Source organism: Lepidochelys olivacea (assembly GCF_965140295.1).
Source record: "Lepidochelys olivacea isolate rLepOli2 genome assembly, chromosome: 4".
NCBI classification, from domain to species: domain Eukaryota; kingdom Metazoa; phylum Chordata; order Testudines; family Cheloniidae; genus Lepidochelys; species Lepidochelys olivacea.
Genome location: NC_140414.1, coordinates 103,958,235 through 103,976,653, shown reverse-complemented (window position 1 = coordinate 103,976,653; position 18,419 = coordinate 103,958,235). Strand labels below are relative to the sequence as shown.

Sequence of the window (18,419 nt, the reverse complement as noted above, 5' to 3'; positions counted from 1 at the left end):
ACAGAATGGAGGTGGCTGTGGAAACAGCAAGCTGCAGAGAAATCTTTATGCATCAGGGCCTTGCTGTGCCCCCTCCCCCTCTCTGAGTAGGTTTTACATGTACGTTCTGGAGTCATCACAGAGAGAATAGGACACACAAACCCACAGCAAAACCCACACAGGCAGAGCTGAGAACTCTTCAGGAAGCTGACTTGAACTAAACCACTCGCTTATTTTTCATCACATTATGTCTGTCTCTGCTGCCCCATCACCAGATGAACTAAACTCAGTCTCTTACACCGGGCTTATTTGGAAGGTATGTAATTCTCTTTTCTTTTTTCCTCTCCTCTCCCCAACCCCTTTTATGAAAAAAGAAAATTTACTGTTAATCCAGCAAGAAAAATTCTATTGGAAAAACAAAAACCATAGAGCTCCAGTTTTCTTCTTTACCCTCCACTTGCACTAAGAGTACTTGACTTCCGTAACATTTATTTTCAAGAGCCATGTTCAACATCCTGTGTCTAGTGAATTTTTGCCCCCTCCCCCCAAGTGTCTTAATATAAATATTTATATTTTAAATAGGGTGACCAGATGTCCCGATTTTATAGGGACAGTCCTGATATTTGGAGCTTTTTCTTACATAGGCAACTATTACCCCCCCTACCCCATGTCCCAATTTTTCACACTTGTTATCTGGTCACCCTAATTTTAAATCAAGATTAGTGTTTTTAGCTGTCACCATTGTCTCATCTTACAAAACTTGATTTGAAAACTACAAATACTTTCAATTTTTATACAAAATAGAACATTCCTTATTGTGATATCATATTAAAAGACAACCTAGTCCCCCTTGTGTACTTCCCTTGGATTTTTTATTATATTTTATTCTTATTTTCTACTTCAGCATAAAAAGAACACGCTGCTCTCCCTGGATTTTTGATTGTGTTTTAAGGGTTTTTTTGGTACTTCAGCCTAAAATGACCCATTATAAAGGGAGGACGTAAGTGAGGTTGAACGTACCAGTAACTTTATATATTAATCGATTTACGTAAAAATATAGAAAATAAAAAAATCTAAAAATCCTGGGTCTGATTCTGATCTAATTGACAGTAGTGTAGATCATGAATAACTCTACTGAAGTCAATGGAGTTATACATGCGTAAACCTGGTGCAAATGAAAGGAGGATCCCATCCCTTGTTTGCGAAATAAACTGTCACTGAGGGGAAAATTTATTGTTTTATTTTCATAATATACATTTAGAATGAGAATTGTTTCATAATAATTTTTTCAAAGAGGTGAAATGTTAATGTTTTATTAACTGAAGTTAGTATTAAAAGGTTTTTAATTTGCTAATTTCTTCAGCTCCATTCCTAGTTTCAGTTGAACCCTGGTCCAGCTAGGATCCTAATGATTTTTCACCTCTTTGTGTTGAGAATGAAATCCTTAACTTGCCTTCTAAATGGCCACAAACACAATTCTCCTCTTCCTTCTCAATGCTACTTTTCTATTGAACAAGTACGTTATTTTCACGACACATGGTCTGGTTACATATGCAGTGGTGTGTATATACATATAGACCTAGATATACACATGCATTTCAAGCTTCTGTTTTCAGAGGCTGCTCCTCCAAATGTATAAGCTATTCAATAATGGTCACCTTGCCAATGAAAGGTAGCTAATGTAAGAAGTGGATAAGGACAGAGTCTAAGGGTGCTAGATCACATAATATCCATCAGACACAGCCAGGTCTAGATTTCTCTCAGGTATCCGTAAAAATCTGAATGTAATTCTTAATTTTCCTATCCTCCTCTTTCAGTGCTATTTCCATTAGTACATGGCATAGGAATGTGGGTGTGACCATCTGGAAGAGGCCATCTTTAACACAAATTTATCTTAAGGAAAATATTTTCAGAGCGGAAAGGTAGGATAAAAAAGGCTAGACGATCCTTACTGGACTGATCTGCCTGCTTTTTGCTGTACCTAGTATATGCCTGACTTCTACTGCTGTAGAAATAAGGTGGAACTTTGCATTAGATTGTGTAGTAGTTTACATTTATAAAAAATCTAAAAGAATTTTTATACAAATAAATTAATCTAACTTTTGATGTTACCATAAATGTGAAAGTGATTTAAAAATGTGATTGAATCTCATCCATCAAAGAATGTCTTAAATATGTGTCACATAATTTAATCCAATTTCATTAAAGAGGCAGGGACTCGGCATATATCTACTGTTTAGACTTTGGGCAGAATTAAAGTTATAGGAAGGCTTACGTGAGTTTACTTCCTACAGCAAGAAATACCCATGGAAGGAGGAACTGGCTGAATTTACTTTAGGGTTTTACACTCACTAGAATAGAAGCTGTACAATGGGAAAATTAGACATTTATGTGTTTATATCTTTTATGTATTTATAAATGACCTCCACCCATTGTCTAAGCCTCTGAGCTCATTAACCATTAAATTGTAAAATATGGGCCTGAGTCTCATTTACACTAAGACCAGTTTACACTGTCTGTTAATACCAAGTTGCCTTAAATTTGGTATAAGTGTAATTTATGCCCATTTTAAGGCTTCTTCACCCTGTACACTATAAAGTGGCCATAGTATAAATGAGAATCAGGCTTCAAACATTTAACTTTTTTCTGCCAATGATTAGCTGCATCAGAGGACACGCCTCACATGTCCATCTGCCAGAGTAATAGCATAAATTTAAGTCTACGTCCCCAGCCACTGGACCTGGTCTACATTTAAAAATTAGATTGACTTAGCTACATCGCTCAGGGCTGTGAAAAATTTTGCACCCTGAACACCATAGTTAGATTGATCTAACCCCCAGTGTGGACGTGGGTAGGTCAACTGAAGAGTTCTTTCATAGATCTGGCAACCACCTCTCATAGAGATGGCTTAACTATATCAATGGAAAACCCCTGCCGTCCATGTAGGAAGCATCTACACTACAGCAGCACCTCTGCAGTGCTTGGCTGTGCTGCTGTAGCAGCTACAGTGTAGACATGACCTTCCCAGAGACATTCTTAAGGGTCTGACCAACCTTATCAGGAAAATCATGAGTAGAGAGATGGGTTTTACACTATGTGCTGAAGTTCAACAAATTCTGGCTCTGTTAGACCAATGTGGGAAGTGAGTTCTAGGGTAAAATGCCCTCCAATGAAAACACCCTTGAAGCAGCCCGCAGTTACGGAAACCTCAAGAGAGCATCAACTGATCTCAGCTATCACAGTGGTGGACAGCAGAGAGTCAATCTCTTGGGTAGATAGGACTAAACCATAGACCTTTAAAGGCCTAAATGAACATTTTGCATTACACCCCGAAGCAAACCGGAAACCAATAGAACTAGAGATGTAATGAGCTCCCTGTGACCAATCTTGCAAAGCAAGAGATCTGCTATATCTGCACTAGTGGAACCTTCTGACTGGTCTTTCCAGGTAGCCCCATGTATAGTGTACAATATAGTAACCAATATAAAGGTCACAAAGGCATGTGGAGATCAAGACATTAGCCTGTCTCTCACTTCATGGATCTAGAGCTGGCTGTAATTTTTCATTGACAATGTGGTTAGCTGAAAAATGGCCTTTGAAAAAGAAATATTTCTTTTGTTGCAAAAAGTTCATGGTTTTTTTATAGTTAAAAATAATGAAAACATTATGTAAAAAGTTGTTGCAATTTTTTGTTTACCATTAAATGAAAACCTTCAATAACCTTTTCAGTAATGTTTTTGTTTAAAAAGAATTTGTGGAAAAAGGAATGAAAATCATGAACAATTTCTAATACACTAAAAATGAGTCTGTTTCAACAATTACGAATGAAAATAACTTTGACTTTTCAGAGTTTTTCACAAAAGTAAGTTTTTAATTTTTTGATTAGCTCCAGCTGGATCTTTTAAACAGTGGTTCTCAAACATCACGATGCCATGACCCCATAAAAATATCAGAAAATAGTTTTGGGATCCTTCTCCCACCTAGCCATAAAGAAAGGGAGAGTGGCTATTACCCTGTCAAACTCACCACTGAGAACACATTTTAAAATATTGCGCCGATACCTCTATGTATTGGAAACATACAACAAATTTGAGGCCCATGACTTGCCATCACCCCTTCCACATAAAATTAAACATATTTTCATATATATTTAGCATAATTTAATTGTGCTTAATTTCTAATGTTCACTGAAAAACCAACAGACTCCCCAACAAACAAATGAGCTCTAATCTGTGTTGAGAGGAGAATAATATGGAGCCAAAGGCTCTGGTTATGCAGCTGCTAAGTATGAACAATGGGAACCACTTGTACAAAGCAGCTGCCTAATCAGGTCTAAAATGTATCTCTCACCAGAGAAAGGAAGGGCAATTGAGAGATTCTGCTCTCAGTTATATCAGAATACCCCTATTGATATTAATGTTACTGCACCAATGGAACTAAGAGCAGAATTTCACCAAAGATTTTATCTGTTTGTATGTCCAAAAGAAAAAAGGGATAATCAGTGGCATAAATTATCACAGATTAGGTTACCTTTCCTAATTACCTATGTCTTAATATATATAGGCAAACATACCTTTTGCGCAAAGAACCCTATTTTGCCCTCTGATACTTCTGTCCAACCCCCACAGGAGTCAATGGCAGTTGTAAATTCATATGTGATGAGAGTGGAATTGAACTCAAGAAACATATTTTTATCCACATGGGTCAGTAAAATAGGTAAAATAGATCAAACATTTAAAAATGTTAAAAACCAAAACTGATGCTGTTGTTGGTTTTGGGGGTTTCCCAAAGGGGCACCACTGATGACACACCGTGTGGGAAAGACCCGACATAGATGGGAAGAGAAAGAACACCTTATCTTCCAGCAGAAGCCAGAATTAATATTGTGGTTAATGGTAATGCGTGATACTGTTTTCAATACACACGTTTGCAAGGTTGAAAATTAATCTAAAATAGGTGAAATTCACCCAATTTGAGCTAGTGGTAACATTTGTTGATTTTTTCACGTCTCACAAGTGATATTGATTTGATTTTGAAGGTTACCCCTGTCTACTTAAAATAAGGCTGATTCTCTTCATGCAACCAGGGCCGTAGTTAGTTAAAGGTATTTTTTTCTTGTCTTTCATATCCATGGGCTTTGAAAAGTCCTGAAATCTTTCACTTTAATAAGAAAGGCAAATGTTTTCCCTTCTGATGAAAGTCAGTTTGGGGATAAGCAGAAATATGGATAAATTGCACTTTGGATTTTTCCATTTACAATGGTTATGCTTAAAAAGTTGTCAAAAACTGGCAGTGTGTGGCCATTATATCAAATTACTTCCAACAGTGTATGGTATACTGAATAATTTATACCGTCTTCTTTTAATCACATTCATATTTTTGATTTCCTCTTTTTACAAAGGCGTGTTATAAAATAAATATAAACAAAAGCTTTTCAAGATGGGATGTTTCATTATTATCAAACTAAAACCAGATTTGAAAATTCACTTATGTTTCAATAAGGCTTTAATGCTGAATGGGAGAATGTTATAAAACTTCCAGATGGGCTTGGACCAAGCCCCCTGAGTCAAATAAACCAAATTTTGCAAATGTTGGTATACAAGTCCAAAATGTGGCATTCAGCCATATTGCCAATAAAAATGTCTCTTTTTCATATAAATGGCTGATTTCATGCAAAATGTGCTAAGACTTTGCCAGTAAAGAAAAACTTTAAAAAGTTCCTGACCACCCTCAGAGAACAGAAATACTTTGCCAAAGTCTACCCCGGCCTGGTAATATGTATTATCTATTCACTCGATGAAAAAAGACATTCCAGCTGTAAGAATCTAAAATGAGGTCCGACAAAACTGTATTGCGGGATGAGAAAAGAAGGAGTATCTATTTTTGGAAGTGGAGAGAAGTTGGAAAATCCACTCTTGAGGTTTTTTTTTTTCTTCTGAAACTATTCCATATGGTCCAATGCTGCTTGTAATATTACACTTTTTATCTAAAAGTGATAGGATGTTAAGGTTGCACAGAAATCAGAGAGAGCTAATAAAGCAGGCGTTCTCAGGCCAGATTCCAAAAAGACTTACACCATGGTTTGCACAGCATATACATCAATGTAAATCTGACCCTCTGTGTACAACAGGTGCTACTTCAAAAATAAATTAAATAAATACAAGCATGACAGCTTGTTAAGGCTGGGGCATTCCCTTTATTTATTTTTTTTGGTCATAACTGCAGCCCTGACCCTGAAATAAGATCCGTGCTCACGGGTTCCTGCACCCAGTTGGAGAGTCATTGACTTCATTGTGACTCCGTGTGAGTAGGAAAGATGACTTCAGTGACATTTATACATACTTTTGTATTTAATTTCTTTTGTTAAAATAAAGCATTCCTAGGGAAGCTATGAATGTGAGAAAGGAGCCTTTCCAGTGTATTCCATAAATATGCTTTTATACCAATTTTACAACTGCACAGTATAAAGTACATGAAGACTGGATTTTCGAATAGACCTTGCAAGGTAGCCACATATAAATTAAATACAAAAAAGTAGAAAACAAATTAAAGGGTTAAATAGGTTAAACCACCAAATGCAGGAATAATTATTATAACCTTCCATCCACAAAGTGCTTTATAAAGTGATTTGCTAACTAGGTACAGACATATTGCCACACAAAACCTGTAATTGATAGTTAGGTTCAAAAGGGGGATACCACTTACTACAGCTAACATCTAAGTAAAGATTTTATACCTTCCTACCATACACACAGGACAGAAACTGTGGACATTGGCAATTCTGGAAATACACGGTTAAAGTATGTAGTCGGTTCCTTACTACCTTGACATAATGAATCATTCATCATTCACCACCCCACCCAAATTTCTACAGCTCACTCAATTTTACCTTTGCCCCGTTAAAAATCAACACATAACTTCAGACATGAAATAGAGGAAAATATTTTTTCTCTAACTAATAAATGTTCACCATAATGTAGCAATAACACAATATCCTGAATTGTTCGCTATGAAATACAACATACGTTATTTCAGAGTGGTGGCCATGTTAGTCTGTATCAGCAAAAACAACGAGGAGTCCTTGTGGTACCTTAGAGACTAACAAAAGTTATTTGTTACACAAAACAGTTACAAATTCAACACAGCATATCTTATACCCACATCCCCATACTTGAAACAACAGCACCAAAACCAACCAAAAACACACCATGTGTGTTTTAGTGTACATGAATTTATAGATTCATTATTGAGTTGTTCATGTTTTTTAAATATATGCTGATTGATTTGTGCATACATCTATATACCTACCCAGGTTGGCAAATAGTGCCATATTCAGAATAAAGGTATATATTCATTTTATACACAAATTTGTATCCATTTTGTGTGCATAAGGGACGGACACTTACGTACATTGTACTTCCTAATGGGTGTTAATCACTCTTTAGATATCCAGTAAATTATTAAAAATTCAAACAAAAACACTGAAAGGCATCAGACTTTGTGATAAGTCCCATCTGTAGAGAAATCAATACCTGAAATTCAGTAAAATAAAAAACGATAGAAGGATTTTAAAGAGTTAAACCGCTAAAAATGTTTTTACCAAATATTATATAAATATTTACATAATATATATGTTACCATAGATATGTCTTTTATCTATGATTTACCTCATACTTCAAGAAAAAAGTTCTGTGTTTAAAGTAGGATGTGTTGTCATGAGAAATTTGAAGTGGTTTGGGGCCCAGTGATGCAAACCCTTATACATGTGAATAACTTCACACACAAGCAGTGCAATTGAAGTCAATGAGACTATTTGCATGCCTAAATGGTTACAAGATCGGACCTTTGGTTTGATTATACTGAAGTTAGGCATGGCCTTAGGACTGGAACCTAGCTCATTTTTAATTATGAAAAGATGTCTCTTCATAATATGTACATATAATAGGAACATAATGTGAGTGTGTTTATATAAGTTTAAGTATGTTGTGTGTGTGTGCATATCTATACCTAGATGCACACACAGAAGTAGCTGTATTTCACTGATGGATACACATACACTAATACGGGCCATTAACTATCTTAGATAGATAAATATGGGTGTATGTGTGTAGAATACCACCCCGCCAATATGTATATGCATATCCACCCCTGAAATACAGCCACATCTGATGTAAAACTTGTGAATTGTTTAACAGCAAGAACAAAAGGGTGTTATAGCTGAGGATGGAAAACAAAGGCTATTTTATCCAATATACAGTGTACCAGAACAATTTTACATGGCACAACGGACGAAGTTCACTGTTATTCAGGTAACCAGTAAAAGGCGTGAGCATCACTCGCTTAGGGCGTGAAACAATGTTCCCTTTCCATTGACTTCAAAGGATGTTGGATCAGGGACTTGTATTGCCCCCCGTAAAGGGTGAATTTCACCTCCAAGAATTAACCTCATATGAATTTGGGCAGCACACAAGGGTTAGTGTTGAAAATCATTTACCGTTGAGTCTTGGGCACCCAAATAATGAGTTATCTGACATTTCGTACCATATGCCATACCTAAGCACAATGAGAATGAGCTAGTTTAAGGATCCACCTGATCCATGCCTTGATTATCAGAGGTACTCAGCACTCATAGTTCCCATTGGCTTCAATAGTTCAGGAACCCTAAATATCAGCCCTTAACTCAGACTTTTTTGACCTTTTAAGGTTGTTTTAATTCATGGGTGTGCATGTTTAATTTTCATGATGTGGTTGTATCAAAAGTGTGATCAGACACAAATAATCATGGTATGCGGCTTCATCTCTTATTTTTACTCCTTAATACTGCTGGGCCATATCATGCTACCCTCTTTGAAGTAGAAATCTCTATTCTCAGCAATGGGGATTTCAATCTCAAAACTGAGGGCATGAAAAAGCCTATTTAATAATAACATAGTTACAAATGTCTGAAAATTTGGCCTTGCCCCCTTGTTTTTAGTTTCAAGCTTTACATCTTCTGAAGAAGCATTTTAGGAATTCAAAATGTTCATGCTTTGGCTCGTCTCAGACGTGAATATTTTTAGGGAAGTTTAACACCAAGACATTTGACTGTTTCTGAGTTGCATGAAGGTGATGAAAAGACAGCTTTCTATTTTTTAAAAAAGAAACAAGTCTTTACCTTCCATTTTTCTTATTTAAAAAACTGAAAATCTTTGTTAAATTTCACAGGTTTGAATTGGGACTAGTGTCTTTCTCTTGTCTGAAGAAATGTAGTTTTGAGACGAAGTTCTCAAGGTTTGAAAGTAAAGATTTAACACATGTGGTTTGTTATCCTAACTTCAGAAAGACATGGAAGGTGTATTTTCCCATTTATTTATTTAAATGTATAATAACTGTATAAAGAGTGCTCATCACAACCTCTGAGCACTTTTAAAAATGCTTAAAACTACAATTAATCATAAACTATCAATTGATCATAATTCTGGCAATTATGCACTAACAACACTACACCAGCAGTAACATAAATATAACAGACATTTTAAAAACCTTACCAATTAAATTAGCATAGTCTGCCAACCTCACCCTTCTCCCTGCTCCCGCTCGGTCAGGAAGAAAGAGGGACCTTGTAGCCTGCCCTGCAGATTAACAAATTGAACAAAGGCTGTTATGGACCAAGTGAGAGAAGAGAGTTGGAAAGGGGCCTAATGGAAAACACTCAGGCAGTATCCCCTTCACCTCCACCTTCTCTTTCGTACCAATGGTGCCATAGCTCAAATGCTTCCACAGACTGCAACTGTGGTGCTGTTTTATGAGGAAAGAGATTGTCTTATGTCTACACTACAGCTGGAAGATGTGGTTCCCAGCATAGGTAAACAGAGTCACGCTAGCTCAGCTCAAACTAGCACCATAAATAGCAGAGTGGACGTTGCGGCACTGGCGGCATCTTGGGCTAGCCACCTGAGCTTGGACTTAGGAAGTTGGGCGGGCTTGGACTGGGGTGGCTAGGTAAGCCGCCACCAGCACCGGAGAGTCCACACTGCTGTTTTAGGTGATAGCTCAAGCTGAGCTACTGTGAGTCTGTTTACCTGTGCTGGAAATTACGCTTGCCAGCTGCAGTGTAGATAGGTAAGTCATTTAGGGTTTTACAGGTCAAAAGCAACATCTTAAAATCAAATTACAAACTAATAGGTAGTTAGTGCAGATAATAGAGCATTGGATGAACACAGTGATACTCAGACTTCAGGAGTCAAATTAATGATCAACATTAGTGATCAAATTAGTGATCAACATTACCCAAAAGAGCCATAGTAGTGAATGTATTGTTTAATTTACTATAGTACTGTATATTCATATTTAAACAGTATGACAGGGGAAATATGTAGTTTATATATATATATATATATATATATCAGCAAAATGACTGACCAAGTATTATTATTTTATCAACTACAATTGGTTACTAACATAATAAAAGCACCCTGATTGGTTAATAACTTAGATTGGTTAATAATTAAATCACACAGTGGTTTAATATCATGTGTTGCAAAGAGCCGCAGGAGGCACATTAAAGAGCCACTTGAGGCTCGTGAACCTCAGTCTGAGTATCACTAGTTTAACATTTTCATGAAAAGAAACCCTCCCTACCAAGTGGGGTCCTGGATTCTTCACCAGTTGCAATTTCGAGATGGATTTAAGATTTAGCCCATACATTGCAGTACTCTAACGTTGGGGTGACAGAGGCATGGATGGCAGTTGCATAAGTCTGTATCTGAAAGAAACAGGCACTACCTGATTCAAACTGTAGGAGCTACTTGTCCTTCTAATACCAGCTGGGAGCCTAACCAGATTCCCCAGACTATGAACCTGATCTACAAATGGCAGACCCACATCCTCAATCAAAGGAGCCAGTATTATTTCTGACATACCTTCTGGTTGCTTCCCCCAACCAATCAGCATTGACTTCTCAGCCAGCTAGCCCTCATCCATTACCCAGTCTCCTCCAGACACTTAGTACTGCAGTCCACAGTTCTGGCTGTATCAGTAGTGATGGAGATATATAGCTGTATGTGATAAGCAGACATTTCCACTGCTATGCTATTTCCTCACTAGTCCTCTTAAGAGCCTCAGATATGTGTAAAACAAGAGGGGTTACAGATATAGTTATGCATATGGCAATAAATTCCAGTTGCAGGAGCAGTTGCAGGATAACGATGATAATACTTAGCATATGCATTGTATTTAATCTTCAAAACACTTTGGCTGGCCAACCAGACTAGCATGTGTTAAAGGCCTTGTCTACACTTTTCTTTGTACACATGTTAACTAATCCAAATCCTAGTCTAGAGAAGGCCAGAATCATTTTCAAAGTACCCCGAAGACATTCTGTGCCAAAATATGAAAAATTATCCACCAAAAAATTAAAAATTCTGTGCATAATATTTTAAAATTCTGCAAAATTCTGCAATTTTTATTTGTCAAATAAATGTGGAGGCTCCAGCATGGCATTGGGGCACACAGGCCACTGGCTGCACAGAGGTGGAGATCTGTGCAGCTCCCCACCTGGAAAACAGACTCAGGGGTGAGATTGTACCCAACCCTGACACAGTGCAAGGAGTGCGGGGGAGTGAGGCTCAGCGAGAAGGTCTGGGTATGAGGGGGTCTGGATGCATGGTGGTTGGGTGGATGGGGAAGCAGCTCCCACTGACTAACCCTAAGCTCCCACTGAAGCTGAGGAGCGATGGGGGCAGGAAGCAGGGAGAGGGGGGATTTGCAGAGCTTCCTGCAGTTGGGGAAGAAATATCGGGGTGGGTCTGACCCGGCCCTGGATGCTGTGCAGGGGAAGAGGAAGTCCTGTTCTCCCCAGCCCAGCCAAAACTAGCAGCTGAGCCTGCTACAGGATAGGAGCTACCAGAAGGATCTTTCCCAGTCTTGCCCCCTGCCCCACAGTGATTTACCTCTCTGCCGGCTGCCCTGGGCACCTGAAACATACTGGTGGAGAGGTTACAAGGCCGCTCTTGTGGCTTCCCTTTGCTTCCCTATCAAAAAGTCATTTTTCTGCGGGGAAGCAAAGAAATCCACAGGGGACATAAATTCTGCACATTTGCAGTGGTGCAGAATTTCCTCCAGGAGTATCAAAGATAGGATTAGAATGTAGGAGTTCCTGATGTATCTTTCTGAGCTCAGGGATGTGTTTTCATATAGATGTTTGACCACACTGGATGACATTTTATGCTTTAAACTAGAAGCCAGCATTATTTCTAGTGAAACTGAAAAACAGTCTCATTTAGTTCAGCAGATAAACCTGCCTCATTAAGCTATAAATGTTCCTGAATCAATTGTGTTTGGAATTGTTTCTGCACAAGTAAAGCTAGTTCTTCATGTGATGTATACTCACTCAGGCCCTGATCCTGCAAGGAGCGCTGTGTCATGAGGCCACTGCTCCCATGTGGAGTCCACTGCAGGATCAGGGCCCTGGTTACTTTCCTGTACTACTCACAAACCACATCAGGCTTTGCAGTGTTTAAGTATTTTTCCAAGAAGTCACTTATGCATTAGTCTTTCTACTTATTTTTTAGGTAACCATTACAGATTATAAACTGTTCCTTATATATGGTAAAATTAATCATTAGAGGGCCTGATCCTGCAACCACACAAACAAATCTTGTGCCTTTACTTGCATCATGTACTGACTACTGATGTGAACAAAGGTACTCCAATGCATGTGTACAGGATGAGGCCCAGGGCAGCTGCTGTTGCTACAGAAGGGTGGTGTGTCCTAGATACCATCAATCGGATATGGTTTGATTGTGTCAAACAGCCTCAGTCTCCCATTGAGTGTGATGGAGGCACAGTGTGCCAGCGGGAGCTCTAGGAGGCACTGTGCATGGAGCAACCAGACTCTGGAACTCCTGGGAGCATGGATACTGCACTATTCCTGGAGAAGGAGCAACATCTGCTCTGCTCTTTGCCCAGCTAGCTGCACTGCTCCGTGTGCAGAGTGTAACCTACTCTCCTTAGCGTTGCCAGAGTTTACATACAGTCCTGGAAGTCTCTGAGCTCAGAGATTCTCATGTGATTAACCCTCTCATGGGTGGTGCATGTAAGGAGCAGTTTCTTGTGCCTTCTCCCTACAATGTGCATGAATGCAGGTACTGTACATTAACTGGCCTTTAGTTCAGTAGATGATATGAATCAGTTGTGGTATCAGTGCATATCAGTGATAGACATGGGGCGGGGGGGAATGGGAACAGGAGGAAGCAAAATCCTGGCTCCATTGAAATTAATGGGAATTTTGCCATCAACTTCACTGGATCCAGGATTCTGTAGGTTTCCATTATAGCCTATTGCAATCAATCCTTGCTTGCTTGTTTTTTTTAATATTTCTTTAATTTAAAGTTTTTCTCCAATATTTTACTGTTGTGGGTGGAGGGGAGAGGGAATTTTTCAAAAGCTCAAAGTGCATTTAGGCACCAGCTCCTCTTGAAAGACAATGCAAAGGGAGTGTCTATCTATTCGGGCCTGGGGAAATCTCCCTCGTGATATTTTAAATTTTTACTCACTTTTTGTCTTTTTCTTTAAAATTATATGCAAAACTCTGCTACGTCTGCATTAAGGTTAGGAAATTCAGAGTTAAATTTCCCTTAGCAACCTTAACTCTACCCCTGTCAGCAGGAATTTCTAATAGGATCTTTTATTTGGTGATCACACAGAACTGGGCAATGTGATATATTATTTAGCACATTCTGTAATACAACGCAGTGGAAAGAATCTGCAATATTTTTTTCTAGCCTTGCAGGTGCTTATGCAGTGTGTTGTGTTGCCACTTTTGCTCTTAAACCAAGGTTTAGTACTGCCCCTCCAACAGGACTCTTTATAGGACATCAAGTATATATTCTTCATTTTGGTTTAAACTGACTATTTTTGTATAGCTTTAGCTTTACTTGTGTAGTGTTTTCTTCACTGCTTACACTGAATTTTAATACTCTTTCTACAGTAAGACTTTGTCAGGGAGATGAATTGTGCATTCTTGATGTATGCTTAAATTGCATCTTTTCTTGTAAACTTTCATGGATGTTCGTGGAATTTTGCAATGCTGCACATATGTTGTGCGATCATGTCATTTAAGACCTTACTGTTTTGCACAGATAGTTGGCAATTACAGTGAAAGTTGTGTGAGAATTTTACATCTGACATTTTTGGCTTTTGTGTAATTAAAATTCCAAATCTAATAGGCATTTATGTAGTGCGTATAATATATGGTACAGTGAAAACTGCAGCCGATAGCTAAAATAAATCCAGATCTAGATCAGGATAGAGGTTCCTGGGCCCTTGGACACACCCACTCAAGAGGAATAAAATTCCAAATCTAATAGGCATTTATGTAGTGCGTATAATATATGGTACAGTGAAAACTGCAGCCGATAGCTAAAATAAATCCAGATCTAGATCAGGATAGAGGTTCCTGGGCCCTTGGACACACCCACTCAAGAGGAATAAAAAAATGGCCACAGCTGGGTACCTTTTGGTTTTATTTATCTATGGATTGTAGTTTGACCCCCTTTACTTTAAAAACAGCCGTATGCTTTTCTGATGGGACTTATCAGTACTGTATGTGACAGTACTAGTCAGTGTGTGTCAGGAATAGAACATTTAATAGCAGGCTCATTAGTCTGTTTTTACTATATTAGCCATCATTCTATTTTATTTTCAAAATATCCAAAGTAATAGAATCAGATTAAGGGCAAATTGTATGCCACCCCTATGTGTCTGTCGGTCTCACTTTTTAGTTTAGAGAAAACCAAAAAGCATCTTGAATTGGTAACTTCTATTTTTTCCCCCTCAAATAAAAATAAAAATAACCAGACTAATAGGATTGAAAATGAATTAAAGAAATTTGTGCTGTGGAGAGGAGTTTTTTTATGCTGAATTTTAATAGGGGAGCAAATGGTTATATCTGAGTTATAAGCCACTGGAATACAGGGCTTTATCATGGTAATATTGACACAATTTTCCAGTATAGCAGCACTCCAATAAACATGCTTAAATAATTGGACAGCACATCCAGTGTGTGCTTTTCAAGTCTTATATTTATATTTTTTTAAAATCTAGTTTGATTTATTTGGAATTCTCTTCTCTGAGTGAAGTCTATCCCATGAGGGGGTTAAACTTTTACAGGTTACTTCTCACAGTTTTAAAAGTAAATTATACACCAGACACTCAGTGGTATCAAACAAACATGAGAGGATTTGTTCATTCATGGTCTTGTTCATTTCCTGATACACAGGAGGGCACCTGGGTGTGATTCAGTCTTTATCAGAATTCTCAGAATCCACCATGTACAGGCTGGAAACGGACATTGTGTTTGCAAACCAAGAAATACCGCCTGTTGCAATGACTCTCTTCTAAATACCAGTAACAAGAAATCAGTATGAAAATTTGCCAATGAGGGTTTGAAGAAGCATTTATAAAATAAAATACTCCCTTGAGTACAAGTCAGATTGCTTGTATGTTTATTTTCTTTCGGTTGGCTCATGTGGCAGAATACATGAAAGGTGCCCATGCTGCAGGCAATCCCACAGGAGGGTGGATGCTGCCTGATTATAAAATAGAAGCAGGGAATTGCACTGTCAATGCTAGTTAAATGCACTGCAAGTCCAACTGATGCTTTTTTTTTTTCCCCTTTGTGAAATCAGTTGAAGCACTAAATATACTATAAATGTATAGCTAGGAGAGCAGAATGCTGAGATAGTTGAAACTAGAGTTGGCTATTGTAAACTACAGAGCATTCTTCTGCCCTTTACTGTGTGGTGATAATTTTTGTCTGTACAAATAAACTCCAGAAGTGTCTCCCCTCTTAACAAAAGAAGGGGATGAATGGAAATCAATTATTTAAATGAAAAATACACATTAGAGGGACACTGTTAATTAAACAATTAAACTCATATTTTTAGCTACTATTATTATTCAGAACATCTAAGACTAGAAAGAGAAGAAGGGAAAGTTATTTTTTTTAGTTTTTCAGTTACTGAATTTGAAAACATTTAGTGTATAGTCAGTTTCACTGTTTCCCCTGTACAATCAGACAGTTAGTTTCCCTGTGTTGTTTGTGTGAATCTTTCGCAGAGCAATTGGGGAAGAGAGAAACATTTACAACAATAGGAAAATGTGATTGTAAAACCTTAAATACTGGCAAGGGTCTCAAGAGCAGGTGTAATGCCAGAAACTACTTTAACTCAGTTTTAAAAACTAACTAAATTTTGAATTGATTGCAAACTGTTAACAAAATATAACCACTGGGAAGGAGAATATATTTATTTGGTTTGCTCTTCTGGCCTGTTTTTTTAAAGAGATTTGCAACAAAGAGATTTTAAGCCTTCCCCCTCACCCCCAGTAGTTACTGCACCATTTGTAAAACTAGAAGGGTTCATGTCACACCAGATTTATATCTAAAGGCTTTCCCTCCGCTTCATTGTCATCTGAGAGGTTGCATATTGTCTTTGATTGTTGAATTACTTAAATAATCAAATCAATTAGTGCGTACATTTTTTCATGTGCTGCATTTGAAGAGCATTGCTGGAGAGGGTGTGTAAATTTTCAAAAGTGCCTAAAAAGCCTAATTTGCATGTTCAAAAGTGAATTAGATGCTTGGAGCCTCAGTCTCATTGAAAGTCAGTGGGACTTAGGTTCCTAAATTACTTAGGCATTTTTGAAAATCTTACCCCATTTGCTGAGTGAAAAACCTGAGTGGTATCTAATAAAACAAATGGTTGCACTAGAGAGAGATGGATTATTGCCCTAAAAAGATTTTTTTTTACATCAATTGGTGCTACCTGTGTGGCTTGAGGGAATGACATTAATACCTGCATTAGAACACTGTTTGGAACTGCCCAAATAGATGTCCAGAGAAATTTACAATAAATGATGCATTTTCACTGGATTATAACAAAGATGGTTTATGAATGTTACATTTTATTTTTTCTCTTTCAGGAAGCTCGTTTTACTCACTGAAGCATTTGACTGATAGCATCACACAGTTGTGTGGGAGAGAAGGGGATTTTGTACTCAAGTGAAACTCTCGGGTCTTGAGAAGTTAAAGAATCTGGATGAATTCCTACTGAATGGAGATTATTTCAAAAGGTCCCTGAGAACTCTCTTTCTCTCTCTACGGCTCCTGCTCTTCCTGAGTTGAAACGGGTGTTTTGAGGTGGAATTTGAGAAAATGCTGGATTCAATCAAGTGCGTGCTGGTGGGAGATACCGCCGTGGGGAAAACATCACTCTTGGTACGTTTCACCTCTGAGACTTTTCCTGATACCTACAAGCCCACAGTGTATGAAAACACAGGGGTGGATGTCTTCATGGATGGTGTGCAGATTAGCCTAGGCCTTTGGGACACAGCAGGCAGTGATGCCTTCAAGGGCATCCGCCCCATCTCATACCAACAGGCTGACGTGGTGTTAATGTGCTACTCAGTGGCCAACCACAACTCCTTTTTAAACCTGAGGAATAAATGGATTGGTGAGATCAGAAGCCATTTGCCCCGAATTCCTGTTTTAGTGGTGGCCACTCAGACTGACCAGCGGGAAGCAGGACCCCATCATTTGTCCTGCATCAGCTCAGTTGATGGGAAGCGGTTGGCCCGGGAGGTCCGAGCTAAAGGCTACTTGGAGTGCTCTGCTCTCAGCAACAGGGGAGTGCAGCAAGTATTTGAGTATGCAGTCCGGACTGCAGTCAATCAAGCCCGAAAACAGAAGAGGAGGAAACTCTTCTCCGTCAACGAGTGCAGGATCTTTTGAAGTTGCTTTATTACTCTATTAGCTGCATTACTTCTTCCCTTGCACAGAAGTACATCAGCATAGAAAATGGAAGGTGAGCCAAGAAAGGACCTCTGGTAGGATCACCATGCTAGAGTTCCTTATGGGCCAGATGTACTTGCTACCTGACTTGGCTTTTCCCTTTCCATGAATAATGCACATGAAAAGTGCAGCTAACTTTTCTTTCTCCACAAAACTGTAAATGGGCTATTTTCCTCTCGGCTGTCTGGTCACAGAGGACTGGAGTGAGCCTGAACTGGAGACTTATGGATAATATCTATGTTCTTTAATTTTTCATTTCTGTTGTTGGTTTATTTGTCCTCACTTATTTAATGATAGAAGGCCTTTGCTTTGCCTGAAATCCCTGCTGACATAACTTCCCATGCTGAGTTTTTGACTCTAAGAACTTTGTATATATAATCTGATTATTGTATATTTAATTTAAAAAGACAGTTGTACATTTTGTTTTAAACTCCTCTAATATAGTTTGTTTTCTCTAGCTAACCACAAATGCAGACTGTCATATCTGTGAAATAGTCTCCTAGGACCAAACCCTTGCAGTTCTTATTGAGGTAAAACCCCCAATGGAGTGGTAGCAGTGGGGGTGACAGCTGGAATACAGGGGATCATTAGTGGAACAGAATCTTTCACC

General features: G+C 38.3%; 1 protein-coding gene across 1 annotated transcript; it reads left to right on the top strand.

Moving 5' to 3' along the window:
* Nucleotides 1-17,068: 17,068 nt before the first annotated feature.
* RHOH (ras homolog family member H) lies at nt 17,069-17,749 on the top strand (the record flags this gene model as incomplete). Its single annotated transcript, XM_084627336.1, has 1 exon — nt 17,069-17,749. Exon 1 carries the CDS (start codon nt 17,174-17,176, stop codon nt 17,747-17,749), a length of 576 nt encoding a protein of 191 aa, XP_084483462.1. The 5' UTR covers nt 17,069-17,173.
* Nucleotides 17,750-18,419: the final 670 nt, after the last annotated feature.